The sequence below is a fragment of the Schistocerca piceifrons genome, chromosome 3 (genome assembly GCF_021461385.2).
Source record: "Schistocerca piceifrons isolate TAMUIC-IGC-003096 chromosome 3, iqSchPice1.1, whole genome shotgun sequence".
NCBI lineage: Eukaryota > Metazoa > Arthropoda > Insecta > Orthoptera > Acrididae > Schistocerca > Schistocerca piceifrons.
The window spans coordinates 620,379,523-620,395,496 of record NC_060140.1 but is presented as its reverse complement, the minus strand read 5'-3'; the positions used below and the strand labels follow the sequence as shown (position 1 = coordinate 620,395,496).

Sequence of the window (15,974 nt, the reverse complement as noted above, 5' to 3'; positions counted from 1 at the left end):
AGAAGTTGATAATTTTTGTTTTGGCTAGAGCGACAGTCATGGTTAATTTTTTGAATGATGCTGCCACCATTTGTAATAAGCTTCGTTTATTATTATACAATTCAGATTTTGGCCTTAGGCCATTTTCAGGTACAAAATCCTATTTATAAGTCAAAAGACAGAAGACTGATATGAAATACAAGTTCTTCTCAGTAAAGCATATCAGATCGTACAGTCTAGATGTGTCATTTGTAAAAGTGACAGCATTTAGACATTTTAGAGATGTTCTCACTTCTACTGATGACAGATCTGGCCTATATGACGAGATATGCTTTTCTGCCAAAGTCTTGTATTTCATAACAGTTCGATCTCTTTTAACATAGAAATAATTTTTTGTACTTGAAGATGGCCTAATGCCATGCAATAAAATAAAATTTCTTACAGTCGAATGGCGGCAGCGTATTTGATCCTGATTTGCTTCCAATAGATCGCGAATATTAATACTAGACCTTATTTTTTCAAATCGTGGGACGTTTTCACTTCGGGTGAATGTCTTATATGCAGCACCATCATGCCTGAAGATATTTCCTCAAGTAGTTGGTATCTGAAATGGGAGAATGTTTTTGAAAATAAATTTACATTTTCGAAGCGAACATCATGGATTCATTAGCACGAACATGAGAATATTCGTCTTCCTACATTTAGATGATTTGACACTGCCTACTATTAGACTATTAGAGATCCGTTCTTCTTATTCTGTTTTTCCAAAGTATTCTCAGATCAGGCAGTTACAACAAAATCTTTGTAGAGACGATGTGTGATCCATCAGCTCATGTTGAATACTATATGAGTACAATAGATACAGGGATTTTTATAGGAAAAATTAGTACAGATGTTATACACACCTCATTTATTTTTTACTTATACGTGACAGAATAAAAACCGTGAGCGTTAGGTACCTTTGACACTGGACGTGGTGAGGTGAAGTCAGTCAACAATGCCTTTAAGTCGACACAGACGCTATTATCAGAACCTCACTGAGTTTGAACGAAGTCGTGTAATAGGGCTACGAGAAGCTGGATGTTCGTTCGGCGATACTGCAGAAAGACTCGACAAGAATGTTGCCGCTGTACATGACTCCTGGCAGTGGCGGTCACGTGAATGAGCATTCACCAGCAGACTGACTCCAGAAAGCCACGTACCACTATCAAGATGGAAGACCATCGTGCTCAGCGTTTGGCTCTGATGCATCGTACTGCCTCTGCAGTAGCAATTTGAGCAGCAGCGGGCACGGCAGTGAATGACAAACTCTTACAGTTCTGAGACAGATGCCCTGTAGCATACAGATCCAAAACACCACCATTAGCTACTTCAGCGGTGTCAAGCGAGAGTTCATTGGAGGGCAGGGTGGAGGTCAATTGTACTTTCTGATGAAACTTGGTTTTGCCTCAATACCAGTGATGGCAGTGTGTTGGTTAGAAGGAGACCAGGCGAGGACCTTCAACCAACCTGTCTGCATGCTAGACGCACTTTACCTACACCTGGAGTTATGGTCTGAGGGGCAATTTTGTATGACAGCATGAGCGCTCTCGTGGTTATCTCGCAACCTGTTGTGAAGCCACTCATGAACATCATTCCAGGGGATATTTTCCAACAGGATAACGCTCGCCCACTTACCTATGTTACCCAAAATGACCGACAGGGTGTCGACATATTGCCTTGGCTTTCTTCTCACAATGTCTTATCTCCCACTTACATTAACCTGTGGTCTTGCAATATTAATCACTTAAATATGTTACCTAGAAAAATGTATTCTTAGAATTTCATTACTCTATATAAGTTATTTCTTGGTGGTGCGTTTTGTAATTGGATATATACACTCATGGAAAAGTCACACACGTCTATGACATCAGAGGGGTGGGGGAAATTGTTTAAACTTTGGGTAGCTGGACTTGAACTTATCAGAAGTAGACTGAAACGTCAGGGAAAAACCGATGAGCTGCTCGCCATTTTATACACAGGATAGGTGTCTTATTTTACAATACGTGAAGTCCGACAACCATGCACGCTGCACTAGTATCATAGGATCTGCCATCTTGAACTGTAATGTCATAGGGTTGGTGAAATCGCAGGAAATCTGACAACCCTGCAGACTGCCCTAGTGTCACAGGTCCACCATCTTGAGTTCTCGTATCGTATGGTTGGGGGAAAACCCAAGGAATTTGACAACTAAACTTGTTGCACCAGAATCCCAGGATCCACCACCTTGAATTTTCAGTCAATAGAGTAAATGTCTATCTCGGATTTTTGAATTTCCGACCATTTTATACACAGGACTTTTGGGCTATTTTGAATTTGCTGTTATTTTATACATAGGGAAATTAGACTTGGTGAGAGGGATGGCAGAGGGGAACTCTGGCAAATTCGCATAGTGATGTCATCAGAAGTCTGGCAGCAATGCAGGCTGCACCTGAACTGTCCTTGTTATATTACTTATACCTCAACATGAATATAACAAAGCGATTATCATTACTATTATTGTTGTTGTTCCTTTTGTGAGAAACGTGATTTGTTGTAGGGATACAAGTGTTTGGTGATACACTTTTTAAAAAATTACGAAGTTCGAAAGCAGTACAAGTATACCTTTATCTGCTGCTTCAGCCAGTTATGCTGATGCTGCTGCTCGTTGGCTGGCGCACTGTTCTGGTAAACTGGCTCATTTTCCCGAAGATGTTTATGAAGTGCATTGCACGAGAGAGGCATTTGTAACGTTTAAGTCTGTATTTCAGTCATGCAGAAGATAAAGTCATTTACCTTTAGGATATATGCTTCATCGTTGTACTCCAATTAAAATTACTTGATAGTTCACATCTGTCACTGACTGCTATAGTATTGCCACATCTACTGCCACCTGCTGCTCAGTTAAGGCAGCACACACACAGTGGGGTCACTTCAAAGACGCTGTTAATGTGTAACACGGAGCAATGTTGGAAGCGGCCTTCACAAGGTATGAAGGAAATGGTTGGTTGGTTGGTTGGTTGCTTGGGGAGAGGGGACCAAACAGCGAGGACATCGGTCCCATCGGATTAGGGAAGGTTGGGGGGAGGAAGTCAGCCATGCCCTATCAAAGGAACCATCGCGGCGTTTGCCTGAAGGGATTTAGAGAAATCGCGGAAAACCTAAATCAGTTGGGCGGACGCGGGTTTGAATCGTCGTCCTCCCGAATGCGAGTCCAGTGTGCTAACCGCTGCGCCACCTCGCTCGGTATGAAGGAATGAGAGATGTTCTATCGACAGCTAACTTTAACTGATCAATGGTTAAACTGCAGTAGACGACACGTTTTGTAGCCCGAAATTTAAACTCGTTTCCTAACCTAACCAAAACCTCATGATGCGCAGTGTGTCTGAGGAAACAATGTGCAGCAGAACTAAAATCAGGATCTCTTTGTTCACAGCGTTTAAGGCTAACCTCTAAGAGCAAACTCAAAACAGAAAATTTTCAGTTTAAGCAGGAAAAGCAAACTGTAATTTCTCATTGTCGTTGGTTACCTGAAGCTATCTTCACACTGGCGACACAGACTGGCTCGTTACCAACCAATAAGCAGTAAGCAGTCCTAGTTGGCACTTGGTTGCATATTACAGGCGACACAAGCAGATTTCAAACGAAAAAAGAGGTAGGAAGAAAATAAGAGCAAATAATAAAATTGAAATACTAATGATAATGACGCTGCAAAGTATTACAAATAAAAACCCATTCACTGAATAAACATAATAATCAAAGTCTGTTGATTAGATTCATAAAATTAAAAGAAATTGCTGTGTTTACGGGATTCATACCTACGACTTTCAACAGGGCAGGTGCGCTATGCCATTGCACTGCGACAGGTTGTTGTATTTAAGACTCTTGTGCCATGTCGCAATGATTAATTGCCGCCTTCAAAAATTCAGCTTCACACAAAGTCGTGAGAAACTTATCTAATGTAATCCAACCTCTGTGATTATAGTAGCTGTATACGTGGCGGCTGAATCACGGCCAGTGTGGAAGAATCCATTAGTGTTTGGTATGAAACGTATGTATTTTGTTGTGTGTGTGTGTGTGTGTGTGTGTGTGTGTGTGTGTTGTTTTTTGGTGTGGTTATTGTGTGTGATGAAATACAAAATAAAAGGATGAGATCCGAGATTCGGGATCCAAACACATCAAGAAAGGAAACTGGACAAGGAATTGCAAGTGAACAGATTAATTGTTGTGGTAGTTTGGCAATGTCAAATGGTCGGGGTGATGTTGAGCAATCTGATTGAAGGAAACCATCTACAATGCATGATGTGTCAACTATCAAGTAATTTAATCGGACAATAATCAGTTTGTCTGCAGTTTGTAAATACTTGAATGACTCGTGGAAAAATGTAAATAATAGATACATCAGGAGAAGGTTAACAAACCAGGCTGTTTATCCTGCAGAACATAACTGACTTCTGCAAAATAAATTAATTTAATGAGAAGGCACTGTTGTTAGACAGTGAACTAATACTTTTGAGGACTGCAGTTCACATCCTAATCTGGTCATTCAGATTCAGATTTTTATGATTTACCTGTATCGCTTAAATTGAATGCTGAAATAGTTCCTTTGAAAGGGCATGGCCGATCTCCTTTCCCATCCATTCCAATATGAGCTTGTGTTCTGTCTGTAATGACCTTGTTTTCAGCAGGACATTGAACCCTAATCTGTCTTCCTTGCTTCATAATAAAATTAGAATAACATTTTCAATTCATTGTTAACGAAGATAGGTATTTGTTCATATGGTACTATGGTTCCTGGAAGAGTAATGGATGTCTCAGAAAATTGCCATCAGATTCCTTACAATAAATCAAAATTTATATAGTCTGAGTAAAACGTAACGAATATAGTTTAGAAATTTTTAGTGCAGTTGTGTTAGAGGCCACATGATGCATCAGTCATTGCTGCACATATTCATAATTTTTTTCTGTTTTGTTGAAATCATGACTCGCCACACACAGCGAAATTACTGTATCCTGAAAATCTTACTTGTACGCACGGGGCACAAAGAGCTTATCATATTAAGCACATCTATCACTACTACAGATAGGTACCTCCTTCAGACACTGGAAAACACAACAAGAGTCCTACCACTCTGTTCCTACATTTGGGTAATCAATTTTCTGTGACATCCTTTTTCATGCTGCAGGTCTCTTCCACCGAGCGATATCGCAGAGCGGTGTAGCGTGGATGCCTTGGGCTGCGCCACAAAGTGGGGCTGGGGCAGTGCGAAATGCGCGCAAGTTGGCGACACTGGTCGGATGCCCAACAGAGCCCAGCGCCGCTCTCGTCGACTGTCTAACGGGCGTCGACGACCACAAGCTCATTGCGGCACAACAAAAGTTCGAGGTTGGTTCCTTACTATTCGTTTCACTGAATCTCACTACAATAATGACCTACAGAGTCGAATATAAAATAAAACACCGAAATTCACAATGACAGTAGACCAGTCGATAAAAGTATGACATAGATGACAAATACAGATACAAATAAGTGAAAGTATGTATCTAATCATATATGGGTTTCGTAGATACTATTTACCAGGTAGTTTCATGTTTCTGATTGATTGGCACTTACTTCTAGAGAACATGGAGACAACAAAGGTAACTTGTATCTGTTAGGTTCACACAGAAACTCAGGTCACGTCAAAGGTCAGATAGAAAAATGGATGCATGTTTCTTGAGCGCACTGAGAAATTCCCGAGTTCCATATTCCTGATGCAGCTTATGAGCAGCATTAACAGAAAGCTGCCTGGGTGTGTCTGTATTTATCTGCATAAATCATCGCTGTGTTGCCAGGGACATAGCAGTGTTTAATTGCCGTCGATCAGGGACTATGCAGAAGCACTGTTCTGATTTTTAATACTGTATCACTTCTTTCCGTTAAATTAAATTCGAGTTTTAGAATTTTTTATTTTACTCCAGAGTGATCATTATCCTTTGCTCAACTTTTTTATTTAGTACTAACAATGGATAAATATTATTTCATCACTTACATTCAGTAATGATAAACACAATGTGGATACACAGAAATGAAAGTTATGGAATCGGAAATATTTTAAAGAAATGGATGTTTATTGCAAAATTTTGAATTGGAATTGTTTGAGTGTTGCAAGAAAATGCATACAGCAGTGTTGTTGATATTAGTTGTGGTGGTCTTCATTGTGATGACTGGTTAGATGTAGCTCGCGAAGCTAGTCCACCAAGTGAAAGCTTCTTCATTTCTGCGTAGCTGTTGCATCCTACAGCCACCTGTAGTCAGGTTTTGGTCTTCCACTGCAGGTTTTTTACCTGCCACACTACCACCCACTAACAAACTGATTACTCCTTGATGCCTCAGAATATAGCTTTTAGTCTACTTGTACAATAAATTTTACTTCTTTCCTAAGCGACTGAGTATCTTATTATCAGTTATCTGATATACCCATCAGCATCCTTCTTTAGGACTACATTTCAGAGGTTTCTGTTCTCTCCCTGCCTGTAATTTTTGTCAAGAACTTTTCACCTCTGTATAAGGCTAAACACCAGACAAATTCAGGAAATATTTCTTAAAACCTAAATTTTTATTGAATTTTAAGATACTCATCTTTTCCAGAAAAGCTTGTTATGCTGTTGTAAGTCGGCAATCTATATTCTCTTCTGCCATCAGTTACGTTTTGCTGCCTCTATCAGCAGAACACGACTGAAGCTTTTACTGTCTCTTTTCCTAATCTAATTCCCTCAGCATCTCCTAACTTAATTTGACTACTTTTCATTACCCTTGTTAAACTTTTATTGATGAACACCCTACAAATTCTTTTCAGGTACTATCCGTTTCGTTCAAATGATCTTCCAAGGTTTTCGTTTTACCTGAGAGGATTTCAATGTCATCGACAAACCTTAAAGTTTTTATTTCTTCTTCCTAATCTTTAATAATTTTTTCACATTTCTGCTAGTTTTCCTTTACTGTTTCCTTGTTGTTGTTGTTGTGGTGGTGGTCTTCAGTCCTGAGACTGGTTTGATGCAGCTCTCCATGCACTGTTTTCTTAAGCTTCATATTAATCGACATTGGGAATGAAGTACAACACTATCTCACTCTCTTGTCAAGTACTGCCTTCCTTTCATGTCCTTCGACTCTCATAACTGCAATCAGGTTTTTGAACAAGTTGTAAATAACCTTTCGCTTCCTGTATTTTATCCATGATAACTACAGAGCCGGCAGGGGTGACCGAGCGGTTCTAGGCGCTACAGTCTGGAACCGCGCAACCACAACAGTCGCAGGTTCGAATCCTGCCTCGGGCATGGATGTGTGTGATGTCCTTAGGTTAGTTAGGTTTAAGTAGTTCTAAGTTCCAGGGGACTGATGACCTCAGAAGTTAAGTCCCATAGTGCTCAGAACCATTTGAACCATTTTTTTTGATAACTACAGAATTTCAAAGAGTGTATTCCAGCCAACTTTGTTAAAACCTTTTCGTAAATATATAGTTGCTATATCCGTACACTTGCGTTTTTTTTCATTTCTTTTCTGATGTGTTACATTTGGCCAGAATCCAAAATGATCTTCAGCCAGGTTGGCTTTTACTAGTCTTGACATTATTCCGTAGATAATAGGTGTCAGCATCTTTTTGACAGTAGCTTATTAAGCTGATAGTTCAGTCATACTCACACCGCTGAGAATCTACTTTCTTTGGACTGCGATTATTAGTCTTCTTGATGTCTGACAGTATTTCGCCTGTCACACATATCTTGCATACCAGATGGAACATTTTTGTCCCTATTGGTTCTCCCAAGGATCTTAAGAGTTCCGAGGGAACGTAGTGTACTCCATGCATCTTTTGGTCATTCAGTCATATGCCAAATACTTCTCGCAGTATTCCATCCTCAAAAAAAAAAAAAAAAAAAGAGGTTCAAATAGCTCTGAGCACTATGGGGCTTAACATCTATGGTCATCAGTCCCCTAGAACTTAGAACTACTTAAACCTAACTACCCTAAAGACATCACACACATCCATGCCCGAGGCAGGGTTCGAACCTGCGACCGTAGCGGTCACACGGTTCCAGACTGAAGCGCCTAGAACCGCACGGCCACACCGGCCGGCTATTGCATCCTCTATACCATCATAATTCATTTTCTTTTATATACCCTTCAGTAAATTCCTTCATCCTTTCAGCTTTCCTTTCTGTACAAGAACTAACTTCCCATCTGAGCCCTTGACGTTCGTACAGATGCTTGTATTTTCCTCCAGTTATGTTATTCAGGTCACCTCTCTTTTTGCATGCTTCTACAGGATTAAATTTCTCCTCTGGCTATTCTTTCTTTGCTGATTTGCCCCTTCTGTCAATCTCACTTTGCAGATATGTATATTACTTTTTTCTACTTCATAGACTTTATTTTTATATCTTTCCTTTCGTCCATTAAATTCAATATATCATGTGTTAGACAAGAATTTCTATTGAATTCGGATTCTTTGCCAAATAGTTAATTGTTGCCTTCATTACTTCATCTCTGAAAGATAGCAGTTTGTATTTTATTGTGTCCCGTTCCAAAGTTTCAGTCGAAAGTTTTCTAATGCTTATTTTGTAACTCTCAACAACCTCTAGCTCCATCAAATCATCTAGGTCTTACCTCCAGTATTTCGTACCTTTCTGACATTTGTTCAGTTTTAATCTGCAATTCATAACCAGTAAAGAACGGTCAGAGTCCTTTTCCACTCCTGAAAACGTTTTGGATTTAAAATTCGGTTTCTCTGTCTCACCATTACGTAATTTATCAAGAACCCCTCGTGTCTCCAGACCTTTTCCGCATATTCAAATCTATTTCATTATTCTTCAACCAGCTTTTTGCAGTGATTAAACTGTGCTCACTGCAAAAATCTATTATCTCTAGTTCCCTTTCAGTCCTGGTGTAAACTCAGCTTGTACTGCGTTCTCAACTATGATTTCGCCTAGAATGGGTGAATATTGGCTTTAAATATAGTTTTAAGAACTTCTCCAGGAAAAGAAGAAGGAAGAAAAAAAATTTAAAGCCGTATATATCAAGCCGCAATTTGTCTCGCTACAAGTCGGTTTATTCCATTCAAACTACAGCACTGTCGATTTGCGGACTTAATCTCGAGAATATTTGGTAATCTCAAGTAAAGACTATACCCTTTCGCTGTTCATTGGAAGAATAAAGAATAAGAAAGATAAAGAAATGAATAATATCCGTTGTTGGTTGGTATACTACAAAAAAATCATAAAACACTACTGGAAGGATATAGTTTTATCGCGATTCCCTACTAAAACAATGTACCTTGATTAGTGAATAGTTTCATGCCTATGTCGTCTTGCTGTGCAGTTGCCAATCGGAATTTTATTCTGAGTTAGAGGAGCGAGATCTAGAGAAGAATAACATCCCGATATCCATATTAAGACACCTTATAAATTTAGCTCCTATATTCATGAATTTAAGCATTTAAATTTGTAACTATCCGTTTAACTTGTAGGTAATACCAATGGGACACAGTGTAGTCACTGACTGGTATCATTTGATGCCATCAATTCATTGCAGTTTGAGAGTGAAACTGGTATTCACAATAATCTTAAAATCAAAACTGATTTATATTATTCTATAACGAATCTACTCTTGACGGATACAGGCTTGATAAGTAAGACAGATCTTTCGAAACAGTTAAGTAATTATCAAAATAAGTAATTGAAACAACTAAAAAGTAAGTGACTTATAAAGAAAATTCCACACGTAACGTTCTTGCTCTCTCTGTCTCTCTCTGCGACATCTTTGGGGATAGAAGAATACGGTATATAATATTCACCATATCATTATGTTTTTCTAGTCATGCTAAGATATTCTTGGATTAAATGTGATATTTACTAACTGATACGTTTGATAGATATTCTTCACCGGCAAGACATGTCACACGCGTGAAATTTTTTTCAGGCGAAATGAAATAAAAGTATCTTTGAGGTTCTAACGATTATAGGAATTCGATGAATAGAGATGGTTGCAATGAAGAGCGCCTATCAAAGCAAGTAATGCATTTTTTCTGTAGATTAGTTTCCCAGCGTTTAACGCATTTTTATTATGACTTCTGTGCTAGAGCATTACTGTATCATGATGGGTTTATGACTTTGTTGCAGGCGTCGTTCTTGACTCCTGTTATACCATTCCGGCCAACAGTCGAGGCTGAGCGGAAAGGCGCGTTTCTACCCAGACATCCACTGAACTTGGAACCCCACACAGCTCTACCGTGGTTGGTAGGGGTCACTAAAGATGAAGGATGCTTGTTCACAGCAGGTGACTTTTTTTCGCTATGATGACGACAATGATAACAGATAGGTGACATGGTGGAAGTTATAACGATATAAATCGAGATGCCGTGCGCATTAGTTACGTAGTATGAATAATTGTTCAGAATCTGCACACAGTATTATTTTCCACGTAATGCATCGGCTATGGTATATTAGCAGTTTATGGAAGGAAAGTCATTTACGTTTCTTTCAGTGTTGACATGCTTCCCAAATAAACTGAAGCTTAATATACTGTTGTTGTGGTTTTAACTGCTAGTACAGCCTGTAGACTGAGACTGTTACACATAAAGGCTTCAAAATCCTTATCATAGCTTTTGCGTCCTATCGTATGACATTCTGAACGAGGCCGCCCGTTGGTCGAGGTACTATGCTGACGACGTTGTGTTTAAGACACAAGCATCTGATTAGTTCAATATTAGAATATTAGTGGTAGGATTTGTACAATGAAAGAACCAAAACAACTGGACTCTCTTTCTCTCGGAGAATTGTACGTGGATGATGCTGTTGGAGACAAAGAAGTCGCGACGCTAGAAAATTGTAGCGAAATGTAGGAAGACCTGGAGATGATCGACGCTTGGTGCAGCCCCTCACAATAAACAAGTGCAGCTTATTGCGAATACATGGACACAATAAACCCTTTATTGTAAAACTACAATTGCAGAACAGCCACTGGAAGCAATTGCATCCATAAAATATCTAGGAGTATACGAATTTACGGATTTTAATGGAAAGACCACATAAAATTAATTGCGAGTAACGTGGATGCAAGAATGAGATTTATTGGAACAATCCTCAGGAAATGTAGTCCATCAACAAAGAGAGTAATTTACAAAACATTGGTTCGAAAGATACTTGAATGTTGCTCGTCAGATAGCACTGATAGATGAAATAGAGATGGTCCAAAGAAGCTCAGCGCGTTTCCGTTTCGTTACAGTTTCATTCAGTAAGCATGAAAGAGTCACAAAGACGATCAACCAACTCCAGTGGGAGATGCTGCGAGAGAAAGGTTCTGCATCACGGTATAGTTTATTGTTAAAGTTGCGAGTCAGTGCGTCCCTAGAAGAGCCAACAAGTACAGGATGTTTAAAAAACGTGGCGAATACTTTGAGAGGTGGTAGTACTCATCGAAACAAGAAAATAAGCTCAATGAGCATGGTTCCGGAAATGCATACTTTTTGCGATAAACAACCATTTACAGGAGGTGTTGAATGTGGCGTCCATTCATGACAAGCACCCCTCTGCCCTCTGGCGTAAGGAATGACACACCTTTGTAGTATACCCGGTTGTTGCTGTAACTGCTGGCACGCATTGAAGACGCAACATTGTAGCGTCCGGAAATCGTTGACTGGCGTCGTATAGACCAATTCCTTCAAATGTTCCCATAACCAAAAGTCTATGGGATTGAGATCTGGGGAACGAGAAGGGCAAGGTGTGCCGCCCCCCCCCCCCCCACCCCACCCCTCCCCAACCAAACGACAAATCCAGCGGTTCTGAAATGTCGTGTCAGATGTTCGCGCACATTGTGACGAAAGTGGGCTGGTGGGCCATCATGCATGAACCACATATGTATTCGTTGCTGCAGTGGCACAGCCTCCAGCAAAGTACGCAATTCATTAATGAGAAATTCCAAATAATGCACCCGAGTTAACCTTTCTGGTAGCACGTATGGCCCTACTAATCTATTGGCAAGGGCGCCAGCCGATGCGTTGACTGAGAACCAGTGTTGATGCCGTCTTTCCTAAATTGCAAAGGGGATTTCAACCTGCGCAAGCATGCTGGTATGGAAGTTCACAACATCATCTCTCGTGAATCCTGCCTCATCGATAAATAAAATCTTGGATATGAACAGTGGATCTGCGGCACCCTTCTGCAACTGCCATTGACAGAGCCGCTGTCTGCTATGATGATCCTGTGGTCTTAGGGCCTGAACACACTCTAGATGATATGGGTATGGCAGTTGTTCGTGAAGTACTCCACAGACAAGAGAATGAGACACGTTTTCTGCTGCTGATATTCGTCGCACACTGGTCTCAGGGGTTTCTTCCACTGAATGTAGCACCCGCTCCTCCATGTCAGGCGTGCAGACTGTGCGGGGTCTTCCACTGTCAGTCTTCCGAGATTCAAGGGAACCTGTGTCCCTCAGACGTTGGAAAAGTCTGCCAAATAGCTTATCAGAGGGCACTCTGCGCTGTGGATACTTTTCGGCGTAGAGGGCATGGGCTCGCAGGCTGCATCCATTTGTTAAACAATAGCAAAATATCATATCGACTATTTCACTTGTCGAGTAGTAGGCTTCCATTGGTAACAAGTGGTGGAGGAGAAGAAATGTACTACACCATTTGTACGTACAACAGTGCAATGACAATAAACAAGTAAGTGAATCCGCATTTGGAAGACGGTAAAACACCATAGTACATACCCTGAGTTGACAATACTGTAGAATAACGCACACTAACATGACGAAAACTAACGCAGCCTACAACCCGACTCGAACCACACAACTGGCTGCAGACCACCTAGTGGTAGGTAGAGAAGTGGGAGTAAGACATCTTAGTACCCTGGCGACACATTTGACAGAGCGTCAATGCGCTACTGTGCTAATATCCGCAACCAAGTGTCGTGCAGCCCTTCCTATAAACATGCGTTTATCTTGGAAAGTATGCGTTCCCGGATCCATGTTTATTGGACTTATTTTTCTTGTTTCGATGAGTGCTATCGCCCCTCAAAGTATCATACTTTTTTTTTAACACTTCGTATATTGCTCTCTCCTAGTGTGTCTCGCGAAAAGACCGTGAAAATATCGTTAGCGAGATTCGAGCCCATACGAAGGTTTACCGGAAGTCGTTCTTCCAGATAACTACTTGCTACTGCAACAGGAAAGGGGGAAAGTGACAGTGGTCACGAACTACCCTCCACGCACACCGTAAGAAGAGTTGCGGAGTATAGATGTAGATGTTGAATGTCTCCATATGTCCGTGGAATTACGATCCATAGGAAATAGAACGGTTGCCTTGTAGAGTTCTGGAGAACACGGACGTTATATCCTACTATTTGTTACTGAAATTTCATGTCATTGTCAGGCCACATTTGCTATACTGGCTGAATTGATCAAGGCTGTTACTGTTTTGGGTTTATTAGATTGCTACCAATATCCTAATGAATATCACAACAAATTGACACTTAAAAATTTTATCAGTACCTTCTGTGAATGTTTGGATATTGATCTTTAGTAACTATATGCACTAAGAGGTATTATGTCTTGTTGTGTTTTCCAGCTCTAGCCTTAAATAGCACACTATTGCAAGAATTTCAGCACGACGGCAAGAAAATCCTTCCCATGTCTTTATCTTACGATGTGTCGCCGCAAGTCGAATTCATTACAGAGAAGATTTACAATTTCTACTTCCCGTCTGGGGAACTTACTTACAGCAAAATCACTGAGGTAAGCAAATCTTTTTAGAATACTGAGTCACATATCTTTCTGAGTTTTTCGTGTAAGTGTGCTATTCAAGATGTGCTTTCTGAAAAATTTATGGAAAAATGCTTTACTGTGTAACAATTACTCAACGTTCCAGCCGTTTCAACAGGAGCAAATTCCTTAGGAGCAAAATATGACACCAAAATAAAACAGGAATTAATCCATCTATTGTTAACAAAACAGACAGCTAAGCAATTTAAAGTATAGGCTGATCTATCTATTCCAAACGTTAGACTTGGAATATCATGCCTTGTAAATAGATCACCAACAAATTAGTCGCTAATTATTCTTCCTGCAGTAGTGATAATAGCCAACACGCAATGTACAACATGGATGGCGTAAGCGTGTAAGATAGTATTAAAGACTCTCTCAGAATTGAAAGAGAAGAGGTTGTAATTAAGATCTTCCACCACTTCAACAGGTTGTAATTGTAACTATTAACAAGTACTGCGGATCTTCAGTGATCTTATCTTACTCTCTTATTAGTTGTACTGTTAGATGGTTATCAGGATCTGATTCTGGAGGTATTTTATGGTAGCGACTCTGAAGTGCTGCAATTATATATAAACCCTCACAATTCCTACTAAGAGTTTAAGTTTCGCAACATTATCAATAATGCCAATTTTCAAATGTCTAGAATGCAAAATAAGTGTAAACAGTAATACTGACACCACGATAGAACTAATTATTAGATTCATAATTGGGCAGTGTACACACTTTTGAAGAGCAAAACAAGGAAGGAAAGTAGAAAAAACTGCACAGAACAATCGACTTCGCTGTATAAAAGCGAAAGTTGGACACTTATGCAAAAAGAGGCTTCGACAGTGCAGTCCACTGAAGTGACTTTTCTTTGATTTGTTAAGAAAAATTTCATGGAAAATAAAGAACGAAAATGTATGGGTAGATGTAAATGAATACGGCGGCATGTATTAGGTGAGTACATCTCCTTCTGGCAAGAGAGTGCTAGAAAGACACAAAAGATGAACAATGGAACAGGGAGGTGGTGATATTTATTATTTCATGTTCTGCATAAACTTTTACCTCACTTAATTTCCCTGGAGTTTACATTTTCAAAATTTATTTTACAAACAGGAAAATCACACTGCATTTGCAGTAATGACTTGGGTACCAACCAGAGCATAAAAATGAACGGTTTTTAACATGACAAACTAAATTTTGACTACTGCATTCCTTTTTATTGTTGATACCATTTGAATAATTATTTTATACAATGGATTTCCAGATATTTGAATGGAAACCTAAGAAAAACGCATCACTGACACTCTTCAGGCACACCATGACGCGACCATGTTAGGTAATGCACTACCGCATACATACTAAAAAGGTAACAATGTAACCATAATCAGTAAAATAGACTGTCAATGACTTTCAAATATTAAGTAAAAAATCGCAGTTATGTTCATCACCTTCAACTTCAGATATCCTCTTCCAGATTTAATCACGTTGTGTAGGTACGTCATCCCTTTTTTGCAATGGAATGAAACAATAACATTTGGTAATGAATACAACATGAAACTAATAAATACAGCAGCTCTTTTTTGAACTGGGATGACAAAATGTCCGAAGATGAGCCATTAAGTTCGAATTTTTTTTTTGTGTAATAAGCAACAAATAAATAGGAGTAGTATGATACTCACAAAGCTATCTGCTAACTAATGCAACTGTGATTTTCCATTTCTTTTCCTCTTTAGCTGTATTCTGATGCATTATTTAATTGGAACACGGATGAAGCTGTCAGGAGGTATAAAGACGTGGCTCCAGTGTATTACTACATGTTTTCATACCAGGGGGAGCTCGGGGCGGAAGCTTTGCTTGGAGTACAGGAAGATTTAGGTAAGAATCCACAGCAGATCCTTAAGTGCATAAAAGGTAACAATGCAGTCTTTTCGGTAATCTTTTCAAACTGAATGTTGTGATTTTGCTTATTTGGAAAGTGAACTGATTTGAGTTGTAGCTTTTAAAACATAGTTTTTGTCCTCTACTGCAGTGACGGTCTTTGATCAACAACACAGACTCGCAATACATCCTATCAACGAGCGTAAAGCGAAAGACCGTCGACGCTTCAAATTCTCGTATCCTCCTTATATCATCAACCAAGATTCAGCAACCGAGGCGGAACAGTAATTAAGACAAGGATTCACATTCGAAAGGAATG

At 39.7% G+C, this 15,974-nt stretch overlaps 1 protein-coding gene across 1 annotated transcript in view; it reads left to right on the top strand.

Moving 5' to 3' along the window:
• Window positions 1-15,974, top strand: part of LOC124789397 (esterase FE4-like) — an 82,705-nt gene that overhangs the window by 45,075 nt on the left and 21,656 nt on the right. The window contains exons 5-8 of the mRNA XM_047256732.1: window positions 5,184-5,383; window positions 10,150-10,306; window positions 13,596-13,762; window positions 15,511-15,652. Of these exons, the coding sequence (XP_047112688.1) occupies window positions 5,184-5,383; window positions 10,150-10,306; window positions 13,596-13,762; window positions 15,511-15,652 (666 nt within the window). The remainder of the gene's footprint in view (window positions 1-5,183; window positions 5,384-10,149; window positions 10,307-13,595; window positions 13,763-15,510; window positions 15,653-15,974) is intronic.